At 38.5% G+C, this 19,061-nt stretch overlaps 1 protein-coding gene across 1 annotated transcript in view; it reads right to left on the bottom strand.

Moving 5' to 3' along the window:
- Positions 1-11,260: 11,260 nt before the first annotated feature.
- Positions 11,261-19,061, bottom strand: part of LOC142854925 (uncharacterized) — a 70,699-nt gene continuing 62,898 nt past the window's right edge. The window contains 4 exon segments of the mRNA XM_075981359.1: positions 11,261-11,493; positions 11,496-12,853; positions 14,058-14,118; positions 14,310-14,436. Of these exon segments, the coding sequence (XP_075837474.1) occupies positions 11,474-11,493; positions 11,496-12,853; positions 14,058-14,118; positions 14,310-14,436 (1,566 nt within the window). The 3' untranslated portion in view covers positions 11,261-11,473.

Raw genomic sequence — 19,061 nt, 5'->3', positions numbered from 1 at the left:
GCCCATTCTCTTAATAACTATGTGTGTGTGTCCTTCCAGCCCTCGTTCATTCAGTTCTTATTCTAATAGCCCTGAGAACCAGGAGCCCCAGTGTCCCAGAGTTTGAGAAGATGCATGTCCCCTAGACCTCAGAACAAATCACACTCTGCAGGGTCACCAGGGGCTCAGAGCACACTGCATACTCTCAAAGACTACAGTATATGGCATTTAAAATATTTTAAGAATTTAGGACTTTTCATGATAGTGAGACACATATGCTCCTGGTGGCACCAATCTACTTCAAGAGAAAGATGGGCATCAAAGAGGCTCCTTATGGAGTTGGTTAGCCATTTGGGCAAGAAACTGCTCTTGCCTGGACTGCTTGATGAACTAGACATGCAGGACCCACAAAGAAATGACTGCTGAACTTGCATAAAGGTGTTCAAGGTTCCTGCTTCATGAAAGAGTCTGCCAGACATTCTGCAGAAAAAAGTCACTGACAAATATAGGTGGAATGGGCTTTGAAATTTCCTGCCTCATGGAAAAGTCTGCTGGCTACTATGGGCCTGTGGGCTGAAGATGAATGTTCCAATGATACAGAACTTTTGGTTACTGTCCAGGCAGAGGAATGTCTCTGTCATTTCCAGAGTTTTGGGAGTTGCCTGCAGTGCACTGCATGCTAACTTTGGTAATATTATATCATGGAGACTTTGATGGAGTTGAAGAATAGATAGTTATTATTGTAGTTGTCTTTAGTTTTGATGAAAGATAAAGTAGATATAAATGTTGTAACTATAATTCTTGCTTGATACCTATTTTGTTATATGTAATTTCATGTTAAAGTTAAAACCTTCCTATTTATTTAAACATAAAATGGAAGGTAATGTGGGATTCCCCTCTGTATGCTGTGAATACCACTGCCTAATAAAGAAACTGTCTTGGGCCTGTGCAGGGAATAGAGGTAGGCAGAGAAAACAAAACTGGATGCTGGGAGAAAAAAAAAAGGCAGAATTTAGAGAGAAGCCATGCAGCCCCTGCCAGAGACAGCCGCTGGCTGGAACTTTATCTGGTAAACCACAGCCTCATGGTGACACACTTATTAATGGAGATGGGTTAAATTAAGATGTAAGAGTTAGCCAATAAGAAGCTAGAGTTAACGGACCAAGCAATGATTTAAATAATATTGTTTCTGTGTGATTATTTCAGGAGTCTGGGCATCTGGGAAACAAACTAGTGGTCTTCTACTACAGTGTTCCTATTTCCCTACTCCAGCTTGAGCTGAATCAAGGTGGGCAAATCCATGACCAAGACAGGCTTCTGGGGAGCTGCCCTCTCAGCTCATTTCTGGGTCACCCCCTCTAAGTCTAGTGAGAACAACAAATGAGAGACCCCCCCTGTGAACAGGATATTCTAGAGTAAGCTGGAGCATCATAGTTTTAAGAGGGATTTCTTAGTTGTGTTGTACTGGATGCTGTAAACATCAATTCCATGATGTTTAGTTACATATCTGTTGTTTCTTGGTATCAACTCCATACTCACATTAAAATCTAAAAGCATGGGTATAGTAGTGATGCCATGTATCATATGAAGAATGCCTTGTGTTTTATCCAAGATTTAGTTGAATAGTTTGTACTTAAGAAATATTAATTTATTACATTTTCTTTTACAGTTTTGATTCAGCTTTCTTTCATTTAATTGTTATTACTCAGCACTATCTTAAGACAAACAATTGGTACCTTCCTGTGATCAGCTGTGCCTGCTTACAAAGGATGACCACCACCATGTTTGCTGACTGTTAATATTCTATCATGAAAGAAGGTATCCCCTCCAGCAAGTAAATAGTCTCTTTTCCAGGTAACTATACAATTCACCCCTAATGACATGTGACCTTGTGGTTCTAGGGATGAGCTAGAGTACACAGCCTGGGAAAGACTTGGGAGGATGCAGATTCTGGATATGCACCTGTGAGAAAGCCATCTTTAAAAGTGTTAATTTAACTTGAGTGCTAACAGGCTTACTTCCTACATCCACTGAGAAAAGTAATATAATAGGGAGTGTATGGGCAGTGGAAAAGTAGAGAGAAGGTAAGTTCCACATATGGCAGCTATGGGAGAGCCATTGTACACACTGTTTGGAGACATTCTTGTGTGGCTTTTGGGTATCTTAGAGTTTTTATTGCTGTGAAGGGATACCATGACCATAGCAAAACTTAGAAAGGAAAATATTTGATTGAGGCTGGCTTACAGTTTCAGAAGGTTTAGTCATTATCATCACGACAGAAAGCATGGTGGATACAGGCAGACACAGTGCTGGAGAAAGAGTTGAGAGTTCTAAATCCTGATCAACAGGCAGCAGAAAGTGACTGTGACATACTTCCTCCAACAAGGCCACACCTCCTAATAGTGCCACTCTCCATGGGACATTGGGGGTCATTTTGACTAAAACCACTACAGTATCAAAATCCTTGTAAGTATCTTTTCAACCATGCTCAGTAAGTAAGCTCAGTAAACTCCTTGGTTTCCCAGGATGGACTTTGGTGAAATTGTACTTTGCATCTTCATTGGGACTTACAGTTGGGATAGACATTGCTTCCTTTCCCTCTACAGGGGAGAAAAATCTCACAATAGATCATAAACATATTTGTCAATGTTTCTATTTCTCATGATACTAGAAAAAGGAAGCAATACATAAAAGAACATGTTAGAAGAAGATAAATGTGCAAATGCCCTTAATGAAAAAAGGACTTAGATATATGAAAATAATGATGACTGGGTGGCTCCAGAATAAACAAGACAGGAAAGGTTTCATAAGCTATGAGGGTCTGAGTAAGTTTTTTAAGGTATATAGAGTATTAGATTTAGAAATAATTTATTTATTGAAGTTGGCGAGGTCAGATATCAGCTATTTCAAGGACTGACTAAAATGTATGTCAAACAAAGTTGTATTTGGCTATTGAAATATTATAAAGTAGTTAAAAGTACAAAACTGGTGTAAAACTGACCTTCTAGCTGTTTAATCATCATCCATAGAGGCTATTCTAATGTGGTTAGAGGGACTAACTCCCTTTCCATACAAAGTCAATGAGGTCCCTAGGGACAGAGATTTTTGATCACTTATTGTTCAGTTCATGGAGGCCATGGAGAACCCACTCAATGAATTTGAAACATTATCAAGTCTAAAATGGATGATCAATGTGGGAGATATTTCCTCAAGGCTTCAAAGGAAGCCACAGTACATGAAGCAATTATTCTCACATTGCCGGACAAATGATAAAAGAGAGACTTGAAGATCTGAGATCCCTTCCAAGCCCAAGTGACCTCTGAGGACTAGTTGCTCAACTGGCCTTGACAACTCAGAAAAAAGATTAATTTTGACAACCTGCATTGTTCTTGAGTACTCAAGGAGAAAATTTAATCAAAGACTAAGGGAATCGGTGACAACACAAGGGATAGCACTCCACAGACATTAGATATAAGTCTATATGAGATGTTATTTAGACAGCAAATCTCACTAATATTTTCTTCTTGATAAAAGGGTGTTGTCCAGATGTGAGACATCAGACCTTGGCTCCTGGAGCACCTCCCCACAGCAAAGGACAGGGCATTTATTATTTTAACATTCAAATTAAATGATGCTAAATACCTTTTTCTCTCTCTATTCAGATGCTACATGGGAAGGGAATCGTGCTGACTTTGGGCTGATAAAACATCTATAAAAGGGTGTGAAAGTTGGTTATGGGTTCATCACTCTGGAGACCAACTGTAGAGGTTAAAGGGAAACATCTAATAGACGGGGACTATTGTGAGCTCATCAAGAATGTCTTATAAACTTTGGACATTTTAGTTCTTCCCAGACAAGAGTAAAGGAATTCCTTTTCCATCTACATCTGAGAATTTAGTCTTTACAAGAGTCTCTCTGGAACGGTATCACAATACTGCCACATGATACCCCAAATTCAGCTAGAAGAAACCACATTAGTCATTGCCCCAATCCCACAATGGTAGTTAGTGTTATGTCTTCAGAGGGAGGTGGGATAAGAACCGGAGGTAGAAATTAGACAATTTAGGGTTAAAAAACCCTCATGGCTCCCTATTGGCTCCATCATGGCTCACAATCTACTTCCCACTGGGGCTCCTGATTGCTAGGCTTTTCCAGAGTCCCTCAATAGCTAGTATTACCCAGCTTGGCTGCAAGGCAGTAGCAGCTCCCCTACAGGATGAGAGAAATCAAATGACTAAGGCAGCACGGCCCTTCCTAGCATTGCCATTCCTCTATAGGGGAAGACAGGGCTCTAGTCTGGTAAATTTGTATTTTAGTAGAAAGTCTTCAAGTCTCTCAGAATACTTCCTGTTCCTCTTCCAAGATACAGGGTCCCTTGTGTATGTATTCCACTACAGAGTCACTGACTAGTGTAACCAACCCTTTCCCTCAGAGCTCAGAAGTCCTGAAACCAAACATAGGTCACATTCAAACAGTAACTCTTGTTAAATCAAAATGAGGTCATGAATTAGAAAACAATGAAGTGTCTATGGAAGGGCTCATTGGCAAGAAAGAGATGATGGAAATGATGTAATTATAATCCATAAAATTATTCTAAAGATTATTCATAAAAAGGCTTTATGATCATGTGCTCCAGAGACTAGGGATTTATATTAGAGAGCACAAAATATTAGTCACACATTTTATTGCAGGCTATGTATCTTAAATATGTAAAATAACAGTTCTTTTAGGCAGGGCCACACCATTTTATTCAGTTCTACTTTGGTCAAACTAGTGTAACTATTGTAATTTGGTTTCATGATAAGTTCTGTTCTTTATCCAGATTCTTGATTCCTTGCAAGAAATAGCTAGTCAGCACATTTTATAATCATCTAAAATTGATTACCTCACTACTTATTTCTAATTTGAGCTATGATCTAAGGGGGGAAACTTTCATGCTCCTCCTTGCCCATCCCTTTCTGTTCTGGGACTACACCTGCTTTACAGTTTGTCAGTGAACTCAATTCTTACATGGGTCCCTCTTCATTTGCAAGTTCACAATAAAGTCTAGAGAAGCTGGAGGACACTCATTTACTCATCTATTTTCCTTCTCACTGACCAGTTAAGGCCCAGTCTTGAAGCAGTTACAGGACTTGTTTTCTGGGCAGCAGGAGCAGGATGAGGTGTTCAAAGCAATTCTCAGCTGCATAGTGTGAGATAAGCCTAGACTAGTGAAGACAAATAATTAGTGGACAGCATTTGAGAAAAATGGAAAGAAATTCTTAATGACCTGGAAACAATAGGAAATTGAAACAAATGGATTAAAGCAGTGATGCATTTAAAGTAAATAAAATTTAAAAAGTGAAAATAGCAATTATTTTTTAAAAAACATAAATATAATTAAAAAAAACCACATGGTTGAAAAAGAGAAAAACATTCCCTGGTAGAGAGATTGACACTAAAAAGATATTACTTCACCATGCCCCTAAGTGCAATGTCAGTTGCTGAGATCTGTGACCTGAAACACACAGCTACAGCTAATGGATATAATCATGACAGGCAGGACTGAACATATAGGAGAGTTCCCTTGTTAGAAAGTCTATATTTATTGACACAAGCTAACCTTCCCGAATTATACAGCCTAAATCTAGCCTGCCTTCATTCTCATGATAGATCAACATATGCTGGGAAATTACAGAATCACTGATCCTGTCACAATCCGGTTCTGTTTCATAATGGTGACTAACAGCTATTTGCTAACCTATAGTGTATGCAATAAACTATACCTCCTATTCTGGTCTGAAGGTGGGAGCCATGTTCCACATACAAATCTTTTCCCTGTTACTGAAATGGACAGTTGACTACATGACTCAAATTTTTAATTTTAGAGCTCAGTGGTGGTTGAGTTCTTTAATCTAAAAATTTACATAATTTAATCACAAGCACAAGGTCATTGCTCTGGAGAGCAATGGCGTGGAATCAAGGCTACTTGATCCAAAATAAAAAAGTTTGTCTCAGAAACACTTTATCTATAATGCTGGAGGTACTGTAGGACTAGAAGTCCAAAGATCAGGGAGGAGTTGCTCCAGACACCACTCACATAACCACAATTGATGAAAAAGCAAGAGGATTTTTATTCTGTTATGACAGGGCCCTTCAGGTTCAGGATATGAAGGACCTCCAATAGCTGTTATAGTCCATCTTTTAAAGCAAAAAGCCACAGACACAAGGGGGGGGACCTGTAGGTTGTTTTCCAACTTATTGGATTGGCTTATTCAAAGGGTTACTAGCAGTGATTGGTCTATTCCAGGGCAGGAGAATAGCTGCATGATCAGGTAGATAAGGGAAGCATCTGTGGGCCATCCTGACCTTGGTCCAGTGACTAAATCAATACATCAAAATAGAAGCTACAATGCAGTGATCTGTACTATCAGTCTTCAGTGAACACAGTACATAATTTATTTCCATCAAGGCTATGATGAAAAATAAATAAAACATTACTTTTTTCTTGACTCTAAAGACAACTGTGATATCTAAAGTCTTAAAAAACTTATTTTCAGGAATAGAGTTTTCTTCTGAGTTCCTCCCTATTTCCTGACTTTGAATTGAAACAAATAGGCTTTAAAATATTTAGAGCACTAGAAACATGGCTGGGCAGTAAAGAAATGTTCACTTCCAGGACCAAGGTCTGATTTTTGACAACCTCTTGTAATTTCTGCTATAAAATCCTAGGATCTAATATTATCAGAAACAAGCATGCACATTCACATACCCACAGAAAAACACACTGATACCATATAATCACAATTAAAACAACTCTTTAAACATTTTCACTCAAGAAAGTTTCTCTCTTGTAAGAATTCATTCCTATAATACAGGTGTTAATGTAGCTAATGGCTTACAGAGCTTTTCCTCATCATGAAGCAATCAGGTAGGCTTGAAGCATGAGAAATCAAGACTTCTAAGTTAATGGAATCATTTGGGAAGACTTATAAAATGCTGTCCTGCTGAAGGAAATAAGTCACTGGGAGTAGGCATTTCTCTGCTTCATGCTATAGGTTAAGGATTTGAGTTCTTAGCTTCCTGTTTTAGCTGTCAAGTTAGACACTTGTAGCCATGATTTTTTCTTTTGAGAAAGTATAGCTTTGAAGTCTGTCCTAGGACTAGCTCTTGTAGACCAGGCTGGCCTCAAACTCACAGAGACCCACCTTCCTCTGCCTCCTTGGTGTGGGATTAAAAGTATTCACCACCACTGCCCAGCTGTGGTGTCACTCACTTTCATGGCAATCCTGTATCCCACTGGAACCAAAGGCCAAATTAATTTTTATAAGTTGACCTAGATATTATATCACAACAACAGAAAAGGAATTAATATAAATCAATAAAATTTTACACCTGAATCAGTGATTCCATTTAATTGAATAGAAATATAAATCTAAAATGGTTACATTATTGTTTAAATTCATAGTGCAAGTGTTACAGTTCTGGAGGGAAAGTTATCTTGACAGGCAAAAGAGTCAGGGTATACCTCCAACTATGAAAGGATGGTAGTCTGGATATCTACAGCTATGTGGAAAAAGATATCCTGATTTGATGTGGGACTCCCCTCTGTTTTGTAATTACCATTAATGCATAAAAAAACTGCCTTGGCCTGTTGATAGGGCCGAACTTAAGTAGGCAGGGAAAACTGAACTGAATGCTAGAAGGAAGAACGGCAGAGGAAGAGAGATGCCATGGAGCCACCGGAAACAGATGCTGGGATTTTTACCCAGAAAGTCACAGCCACATGGCCATACACAAATTTAAAAAAATGTGTTAAATTAATATGTAAGAGTTAGCCAATAAGAAGCCAGAGTAGTGATTTAATTAATACAGTATTTGTGTGGTTATTTTAGATCTAAGCAAGCTGGGTGGCTGGGAACCAAACAAGCCACCTCCCTACAACACTCATTGTCAAGTCAGGTTATACCTACAATTCGGAAGGGAAGGTATCCTGTGATGTGGGATTCCTCTCTTTATGCTGTGAACATGTTTTATTGCCATTGGTTAATAAAGAAGTTGCTTTGGCCTACAACAGGGCAGAATATAGTCAGGCTGGATGAGAGATATGGAGAGAATAGGTGGAGTAAAAGAGATGCAATGCAGTTGTTGAAGCAGAAAGATGCCAGACCAGAACCTTACTGATAAGCCACCCACCTTGTGGTGAGATTAACAGAAATGGGTTAACTTAAGATGTAAGAATTAGTTAATAAGAATCTTGACCTAACAAGCCAAACAGTGTTGTAATTAATATATTTTCTGTGTGACTGTTTGGGTTTAGATGGCTCCAGAAACTGCCTGAGCAGGCTCCAACTACAATCCTGGATATCTACAGCTGATAGGAAAGCTACCCTGTTATAGTCAGGGTATACCTGAAACTGTGGAGAAAAAGCATCCTGAATTCTTATAGCTCTGAAGAGAAAGGTACCCTCATTGTCACGTCAGGACATACCTACAGCTGTGAAGGGAAAGTATACTGGACACCTACAGCTATAAGGAGAAAGGAATCCCGACTGTTGAGAAGTCTGGCTATAACTGAAGCTGTGGAGGGAAGGTAGCCTGATACCTAGGGCTCTTAAGAAAAAGGTACCCTGACTGTTAGAAGTCAGATAATACCTACAGTTGTGAAGGGAAAATGTACTGTATACCTACAACTATGAGGTGAAAAAGGTATCCTTGTGGAGGCCCAAAACCATGAGCCTATTTCTACCTCATCTGAAGGTCAGAGTTTGAGGTTGCTCAAAATTGTTAACAGGTGTGGCTACACACCCTGACCTAAGGTCTGGTTGTTGTGTGTTTTGTTCTTTAAGAGAGCCCATACAGGTAAATCCATTCCCCCTTCAGCAATGGTTAAAGAATTCAAACATACTTCTACTACTTCTTTTGAATTAAGAGTTTGACCTAGGGAATGACTGCCTTTAGGATACTTGGTCTAGGAAGGGTTCACTGCCTGAATAACAGAATGTTCTTCTCAATGATTGAGGACTTGATGGCTCAAAGTATTGAAGCAAGTAACTGTTCTAGTTGTCTTTTGCATTACGTTAAAGCAGTCTTTTGTCTTCTTCCCCCTGTTGTATTGGGGTATAAAAGTATATGAAAAATTGGGCTAGAGAGATGGCTCAGTGACTAAGAGCACTGCCTGCTAGTCTAAAGGTCCTGAGTTCAATTCTCAGCAACCACATGGTGGCTTACAACCATCTGTAATGTGATCTGGTGCCTTTTTCTGACCTGCAGGAATGCATGTGGGCAGAATACTGTATACATAATAAATAAATCTTTAAAAAACCTATATGAAAAATTAAATAAGGCAGATTTACAGTCTTCACTGAACTCGCTCCCGGTACTATCCTATGCTTCTGTTTATTATTTCCATTTGTGTCTTTATTTTCTTTCCTTATTTTCTAATCCCCATGCCCCTACCCTGATAAGAGGAATACTTGGTCCCTGACATATACTGACTATTGGGAAGTCCGGCTATACCCGAGGCTGTGTTCTAGTGGGAGATGTTCTTCCTAAAGGATGTAGCAATGCTGCTCCTCTTCAAAAGAGAGCCATCACAGTTGGGCCCTGCTTAATTCTGCTAAGACAGCTTCAAAGCAGAGAAATGCATTGCTGTTCTGCTCCACTTCCCTAAGGGAGTTTCCTAACATAGGTGTCCAATGCTTCTCTGTTCCACCCGACTAGGGAGTTTCCTGAAAGAGATGCCAATTTTTTTCTCCACTTCAGCCCAATTTGTTACTTCTCAGCTTCACTGGAGTTGATGGGAAACTGTTGCAGAAATGTTGCAGTCTCTGGTGAAGAGTTGCTACTTCTGCTCTGCTCCTTTAAGGGGGTTTGCCAGCAGAGGTGACCAAAGCTTCTCTGTTCAAATACACTACAAAGTTTCTGATCACTGCAGAGAAAGGTCTTCACCCAAAACTCATTCAAGAAATTTATTTGGAAGGGAAGAATCCAGGAGGACTGCCTCTGCCAGGGCAGAAATGGGCAGATGCCAACTGAACATGTACAAAGCTTATATAGGAATTCTTAGGGGCAGAGATTTCCCAGGGAGAAGATTCTCAGGGTGGGAATTGTTTAGATGTCAATACCTGACCTTGAACAAAGCAGAAATTGGCTGGATTTCATGCTCAGGTGTTGGTAGATCTGGAGCTTAGGGATTAGCTGGTTTTGTGCTCAGGTGGTCAAGGGTAGAATTATTTTTGGATCTTGTTTCAGGGCCAAAGTGTGTTCTTTCACTGGCCCCTTATAACCTTTTGAGACTGGTTTCAGGGTCAGGTGTTTCTTTTATTGGCTCTGGATTCAGGAACAAAGTGTGCTTCTTTGTCTTGGCTTTAGATTCAGGATGTATTACTTTGGCTCCAAAACTATATATTTGTCTGGCTCTGGTTTCAGGGTCAGGATGTGTTTCTTTGGCTGACCCATTCACCCTACACATAGGGCTTCATAAATTCATTTAACCATGAGTTTAAAAGTAAAAGCAGTATAAAAAAAGACATCATAATGCTTGAAAAGATTGTTAACATTGTCAAATTTATTTCTACAGAACAAAGAGTCCTGTGTTGTATGCAGAAGATTCTTGTTCATTGCTGGCTGCCCAGACCAGAAAAAAAAATCACACAGAAATTATATTAATTAACACTGTTTGACTTATTAGCTCAGGATTCTTGTTATTAGCCCATTCCTATTATTTTGTATTTTATCACAAGACTTGTGATTTACCAGTAAGGTTCCAGGGCATCTGTCTCCTTCAGCAGATACATGGAGTCTGACTCCACTTTCTTTTCTCCTCTATCTCTGCTTGGAATTCTGGCCTTGCTCTGTTCTGCCCTGCCCACAGGCCCAAAGCAGCTTCTTTATTAAACAATGGTAACAAAATACATTCACAACATACAACATAAAATACATGTGTATTGTAATATACAAAGATTTTAACATATTGTTGCACACAAAGTTTTACTCCTATATAAAGTACAAAATTTTACCACACTGAATACATTCATAGGGTTTCTCTGCAGTATGATTTTTTCTCATGATTTAGATTATTCATACATGCAAATGCTTTACCACACTGATTACATTCACAGAGTTTATCTCCAGTGTGTGATCTTTTGTGCACTTGAAGAGTCCTGTGAAGTGAAAAGGCTTTACCACACTCATTACATTCATAGGATTTCTCTCCAGCATGTGTTAGTTCATGTCTTTGAAGATGACTATGATAAACAAAGCCTTTATCACACTAATTACATACATAATGTTTCTCTTCAGTATGGGTTGTCTTATGTTTTCAGAGATCACTATACATACAAAGGCTTTTCCACATTGATTATATTCATAGGGTTTCTCTCCAGTATGTGTTCTTCCATGTGTTTGGAGACTACTGTGACATACGAAGGCTTTACCACACCTATTACATTATAGGGTTTTAACTCCAGTATGGCTGCTTTCATGATTTTGTAGATGAATGTGCTGATTACATTCACAGGGTTTCTCTCCAGTATGGGTTGTTTTATGCTTTTGGAGACTATTGTGATATGCAAAAGCTTTACCACACTGATTACATTCATAGGGTTTCTCTCCAGTATGGGTTCTTTTATGTCTTTGGAGACTACTTTGATCAGCAAAGGCTTTACCACACTGATTACATTCATACGGTCTCTCTCCAATATGGCTTCTTTTATGACTTTGTAGATGAAAGATCTGTGCAAAGGCTTTACCACACTGATTACATTCATAGGGTTTCTCCCCAGTATGGGTTCTTTTATGTTTTTGGAGACTACTTGGATATGCAAAGGCTTTACCACACTGATTACATTCATAGGGTTTTTCTCCAGTGTGGGTTCTTTCATGAGTTTGAAGATGGTCTTGCCGTGCGAAGGCTTTACCACACTGATTACATTCATAGGGTTTCTCTCCAGTATGGGTTTTTTCATGTGTTTGGAGACTACTGTGACATACAAAGGCTTTGCCACACTGATTACATTCATAGGGCTTCTCTCCAGTATGGCTTCTTTCATGCATTCGGAGATAACTGTTACACACAAAGGCTTTACCACACTGACGACATTCATAGGGTTTCTCTCCAGTATGGGTTCTTTTATGACTTTGTAGATGAATGTGCTGTGCAAAGGCTTTACCACACTGATTACACACATAGGGTTTCTCTCCAGTATGGGTTCTTTTATGCTTTTGGAGAGTACTGAGACATGCAAAGGCTTTACCACACTGATTACATTCATAGGGTTTCTCTCCAGTATGGGTTCTTTCATGAGTTTGAAGATGGCCTTGCCATGCGAAGGCTTTACCACACTGATTACATTCATAGGGTTTCTCTCCAGTATGGGTTCGTTCATGATTTTGAAGATAAATGGACCGTGCGAAAGCTTTACCACACTGATTACATTCATAGGGTTTCTCTCCAGTATGGGTTCTTTCATGCATTTGGAGATTACTCTGACACACAAAGGCTTTACCACACTGATTACATTCATAGGGCTTCTCTCCAGTATGTAATCTTTTATGTTTTTGAAGAATACTGGGAAATGCAAAGGCTTTACCACACTGATTACATTCATACGGCTTCTTTCCAGTATGTGTCCTTTTATGCATATGAAAAGTACTGGGAAGTGCAAAGGCTTTACCACATTGATTACATTCATAGGGCTTCTTTCCAGTATGTGTTCTTTTATGCATTTGAAGAGTACGGTAACGTGCATAGGTTTTACAACATTGATTACATTCATAGGGTTTCTCTTCACTGTATGATCTTTTATGCATTTGAAGATGACTGTGATGTGAAAAGGCTTTACCAAACTCATTTTCTTCATAGGGTTTCAATATAGTATCTGTTTTTTCATGCCTGTGAAGATGACACGCAAAGGGTTTAACATGTTGAGTATATACAGATGTTTTCTTTCTAGTTCGGCTTTTTTCATGCCTACAATGATAATGGTATATGTGAAAGCATCACTACATTTAATAAATTGTTGATTATTATTATCTGTATAAATTAAATTTATAATTTAGTCCTATTTTAAAGAAGAATTATATGTTAAGGTTTAATCACCATGTTTACAATCTTGTTTTTCCCTTTCATTAAGGCTTGCTTTTCATCTTTGAGGATAACTGATAACAGCCTTTATTACAGGGTTCACATTTACAGAATCTTTTTTTCTGTATGAGAATTTTCATGTATTTGAAGAGAACTGAAAAAACTCAGAGCTTTACTACTCTTATTGCTTTAATAATGTTTCTTATACTGTGAGTGAAATTACATTTGCTAAGTGTACTAGGACAAACAGAAGATTTTACACAGTCCTAGTACTCATGGTGCTTTTCTGAAATGTGAGCTTGTTGATATATTAACAATGGGACTAGGAAAACAATGACTTGTATACCTGTACATCAAATTCAACAAGTATACTCAACATGGGGACTGCTATATATCTTCTATTTGTTCCGAGAGAGGTATGTTATATTTCTTCACTTCACTATGCTCATGTGGCTTGTATCCAGAGGAACATATGATATACTTAGTAAAGGAAGAATAACAAATATAAGGCTTCTTCATTGAGTTCACAGTTTGACTTTCTGTCCTCATAGACTTTTGGTATCCGGATTGAGGCCTCTCCAGGACAGCTGCCCCTTGATTTGTGACTCTAACTGCCCTCTCACTAAACTTAACACAATGACAAGTATATGTGTTAAACTACCTTTTCTACGGACTATTAGTGTAATAAAGAGATTTACAGAGATTATCACCTTTTCAACATGTATATCTTTTATAATATGAAATAAATGCATTGACAATTTTACAGAATAGCTCTCATTGTATTATGACTCAAATGGAAATATAGGTTAAGGCATCATTTCCTTGACTTCTTTTTTAAAAGAATGACTTTCAAATGCAGTTCACCTATCTGAAATTAAGGTATATGATTTTGTGATAATTTAATAACCATAAATGCAGTTTTTATTTACATTGTTGCTTTGGTTTAAAACATGTAGGATACATTACAAATTCTTCAGAGGTACATTTGTATCAGCTTATACATGGAAATTACCTTTCATGTCTTCTAGAACTTTGACAATGTTCCTCAATATTATGGTCTTCCCAATTATATCCTAAAATATAGTGACAGAAAAATGTTATATATTTAAAATTATAAAAAATTTAGTTACCATTTGAAGCAAACCTTAAAGCCATGCCTGATTTCTTTACCCATTCTTCTTTCTCAATCATATTACAAAAGAGCATCATTAACCAATGAACACTTGTCCCCTTATTTGAAACATGAAAGATAATTCAGTCTTACCTATAGTAGTGAGGTTTCTGTAGGTCTCCACCATCACATCTTTGTAGAGACTCTTCTGGGAAGGATTCAGCAAAGTCCATTCTTCCCAAGTGAAGTCAACATGCACGTCATCATAGGTCACTGCATTCTAAAATATGACATACTTGTGTACAACAGAAAGCATGAATTGACAACACTATAAATGTGTACTTCTTTGACAGTATAGTCATATGATTCTGGTGCTCCCCATACTTATTCCATGACATAGACATCATAATTTAATCAACAAGTCACTTTAGAAGCAAACTGAATAGGAGGTTCACCTCGGTCATTTCTGAACCATTTGAATGGGATATCACCTTGCAAGAGAAATGCCTACTACCCAACAATGAAAGATACATAAACAGTTCAACAGTACAGAGTACAGATAAGAGAAATTGTATGAATGATTAATTTCTAACTACAGAAAAGAAACATAAGATAAAAAAGCTGAATGCATTGAATCATTCCTCTAATCCGTGTACTCAGAAGGAGAAGGCATGAATATTTATCTGCCTCTGAGTTGATTACCAGCCTAGTCCATGCAATCACTTCTACAGCAGCCAGAAATACATGTTAATTACCTGTTTCACATGAAAAAAAATCAATCAAACATGATAGCTAGAAATAACTCATAGGTTTTTGCTGAAGTTTCCACAAACAGTTATGCACATTCATTTCAACTCTTTATTCATCTATCAGAACCTGAAGTGCCCCAATTTAAACTGCAACGAAAATAACATTTTACTAAAAGCACTGTGTGTTTAAAAAATTACAAATGGACAAATGAAAACAATAGCAATTAATATGCTGATTACAAATAATCAACACAGAGCAGGAAAGAGTCCTCCTGGTCTTGCATACCAATGACTTACATGGGGGGGTGGTCATAACTATGCATTATTCCAAGTGCAATGTTTCTAGTACCATCTTTTGATCAATGTAAGGAAGGACCAGGTACTCACATGGTGCATATCCATGCGTACAGGTAAAATACTCTTTTTAATATAAAAATTCAAAACAAACAAAACAGGCAGAAAGAAGGTTATGCACCTGCAATCCAATGACTCAGAAGGCACAGGTAGTGATGTGGGAGTGTCATATATCAATCTGTTGATTTCATTGGCTAAGCAATAAAGGAACTGCCTCGGCCCATTTCATTGGTTAGAAGATAGGTGGGAGGAGTAGACAGAACAGAATGCCAGGAGGAAGAGGAAGTGAGGTCAGACTCCACAGCTCTCCTCTCCAGAGCAGACGCCTTCAGAGAGACGCCATGCTACCTGCTCCAGGGAAGATGCACGCTATGAAGCTCCGACCCAGGATGGACTTAGGCTAGAATCTTCCCGGTAAGACCGGTGTCACAGATTGTTAGAGATGGGTTGATAGGGATATCAGAATTAGCCAGTAAGGGCTAGAGCTAAGGGCCAAGCAGTGTTTAAAAGAATACAGTGTCTGTGTAATTATTTCGGGGCATAAGCTAGCCGGGCAGGGCAGGCGGCTGGGGTGTTTGGGGACGCAGCCCCACTGCCGCCCCTATTACTACAAGGTAGTATTAATGTCATGAATACATGATATCCTGGGAAACATAATGATACCCTCTGACAAATTTTAAAATTCAAGATGTGGGTGAAGCTCAGTGCAACAGCATATGCTTGATATGAACAAACCCATGATACAATATAAAAACAAAAAAGCCAGGAATGCTGGCCAACCTTTAATCCCAGCACTTGAGAGTCAGAGTCAGAGGTTCTCTGAGTTTGAAGTCAGCCTGGTTTATAGAACTACTTTAAGGACAGCTAGGGCTACAGAGACAAATCTTGTCTTCAAAAACAAACAAACAAACAAACAAAAATATAAACAGTAAACTACCAAACCACCTTAGCAACAAATAGCAGATAATTCTACTATATCTTATATGATTTAGTGATAGAGTTTATGATGGTGGGGAAGTTACGACATCAAAAGAAAAGCTGGTTGATTAGTTTCAACCACAACACAGTAGCCACAAAGAACAGGAAATGGTTTGAGGCTATAGAAACTCATATTGTGGGATTCCCTTCTGGATGCTGTGATTGTCATCGGTTAATAAAGAAACTGCTTTTGGGCCTATAGCAGAGCTATAGGACAACTCTTAGGTGGATTGGGAAAACTAAACTGAATTCTGGGAGGAAGAAGGCAGAGTCAGAGAAGTCTTGTAGCCCTGCAGGAGACAGATGCTGAGAACTTTACCTCATAGGCCACAGCCACATGGCAATACACAGATTAATAGAAATTAATTAAATTAATATGTAAGAGTTAGCCAATAAGAAGCTAGAGTTAATGGGCTAAGCAGTGATTTAATTAATACAGTTTCTGTCTGGTTATTTTCAGGCTGAGCAGCTGGGCTAACAAGCAGATTCCCACAACAAACTGGTGCCCACATGGCCAACTAAAATCCACTTAAAATCTTAGAGAGCTTGGAAAGGAATTTTAGACACTAAAAAACTGAAGTTTAGCCACATTTCTTTCCCCAAATAGGCTTTGCTTACTGGTGACATGCTTTGGCACCTTTAAAAGAGGTTTTCCTGATTTAGAGGTAGCAGAAAAAAGGCTGCACCATTTTGAAATGCCGGCTTTCTGGGCTGTGCTGCCAGTGTGAACTCTCTTTCTGGAGGACCAGTTATGGGGTCTGTGAGAAGATTGCTAATGGCAACTTAGACCCCCTGTGTGCCTGTAAATGGGGCAATGTACATGGCTCTCGGAGGCAGCAAATGTGCCTCTGCCATCTTGGACTGTGTGAATCAAGCAGGCAGGCCATATTTGCTCTACCAATGACCCAGCTTAAGTTCATAAGAAGTGCTTAGCAGTTTAAGAAGCACTCCTGAACAGTAAAGGATTACAGATATACAATAAGACAGATTCACACATAAAAGACCTCTAAATGAGACCCAGTATGTTTAAAAAATGTACATAGAACTGGGAGAGAAAAGAAAAATAATATAGAGAATTATAAAAAGAAGTAAATGGTTTATAAAAAATGAAATAAAGCCAGGCAATGGTGGCGCACGCCTTTAATCCCAGCACTCGGGAGGCAGAGGCAGGCGGATCTCTGTGAGTTCGAGACCAGCCTGGTCTACAGAGCTAGTACCAGGACAGGCTCCAAAGCCACAGAGAAACCCTGTCTTGAAAAAACAAAAAAAAAAAAAATGAAATAAAGTCTTTAAAGAGACAGTACAGACAGTCTTAAAGGAGTAAAGATAATAAAATAAATATCGAAAAGTAATAGAATAAAAACAAATAAGCCACATGAAGATGTACTATATACAGAGTGTCTGGATTATGTCTATTATTGTGTTTTCTTTGCATTTTTTGACTGTAAAGGAGCTAAGAAACCAACATATATGCTTTAAAGGTATCATATCTTTAGAATTTGGGTCTAAGGATTTGTTGCTTTAGAAAAGAGGTTCTTCTTTGGTTTCCACAGAGGATGAGAACCTGTGGAATCCTTCCAGACTAATGTGGCTTGATGACTCAAGGCCACCCTAAAGGTCACTGTGAATGTCCCCAAAAATTACTTCACCAAATAAAAAGCAGGAAGCAGTTTGGAGAGAACTATACCCATATTCCCAAATACTGTTCATGAATGTTTGTTTACATTTAAAGGGGGATATGCTATAGAGATTTGCATTGGTATGGATCTTGGTTGGTTGATACAAATTTAAGGTCAATTGTATTTTAGGTATTTCTCCTCTTGATTAAGGTATTGCACTTGTGCAACTCATTTAAAAATGTATGCATAATTAAATTATATGTAAATAGAGTCATCTATAATAGTAATAGTCAAGGTTGTACTCATGTTAGTTAGATTTTCTAGATGTACAGAGTTGTATTTCAGATAAATAGCGATTCTTCAAATCTTTCAGAATATGGCATTTAAAATGTTTTAAGAGCTTAAGGCTTTTCAGGACAATGAAACACATCTGCTCCTGGTGGCACCAATCTACTTTGAGAGGATGATGGATATTGAAGAGGCTCCTTATGGAGTTTGTTAGCCATTTGGGCAAGAAACTGATCTTGCCTGGACTGTTTGATGAACTGGACATGCAGGACCCACAGAGAAATGACTGCTGAACTTGTCTAAAGGTGAGATGATTCTTGGGGGTTCCTGATTAATGAAAGAGTCTCCAGACATTCTGCAGGGCACAGAAGACAGCAACTGATGGACTTTTCCATTGCAAGGCAGAACAGGTCTTCAAATTTCCTGCTTCATGGAAAAGTCTGCCAGATACTATGGGCCTCTGGGCTGAGGACTGGATGCCCCAACAACACACAAGAACTTTGGGTGACTGTCTGGGCAATGAGATGTCTCTGTCATTTCTAGAGTTTTGGAAGTTACTTACAATATACTTCCTGATTACTTAGGTAATAGTATATCCTTCTGGAGTCTTTGATGGAGTTGAAGAATTTATAGTTATAGTTTTCTTTAGTTATGATAAAAGATAAAGTAGATATAAATACTGTAACTGTAATTCTTGCACGATACCTGTTTTGTTATTTGTAATTTTACTATGTTAAAATTGAAACCTTCCTTTCCATTTAAACAGAAAAGGGAAGGTGATGTGTGATTCCCTTCTGTATGCTGTGATTATCATTGTTTAATAAACACACTGCTTTGGGCTTATAGCAGAGCTATAGGGCAGAACTTAGGTAGGTGGGGGAAAACTAAACTGAATGCTGGGACGAAGAAGGCTGAGT

This window comes from Microtus pennsylvanicus, chromosome 1, assembly GCF_037038515.1.
Source record: "Microtus pennsylvanicus isolate mMicPen1 chromosome 1, mMicPen1.hap1, whole genome shotgun sequence".
NCBI lineage: Eukaryota > Metazoa > Chordata > Mammalia > Rodentia > Cricetidae > Microtus > Microtus pennsylvanicus.
Note: the sequence above shows the minus strand (reverse complement) of the source record. Positions and strands in the feature narration are given on the sequence as shown.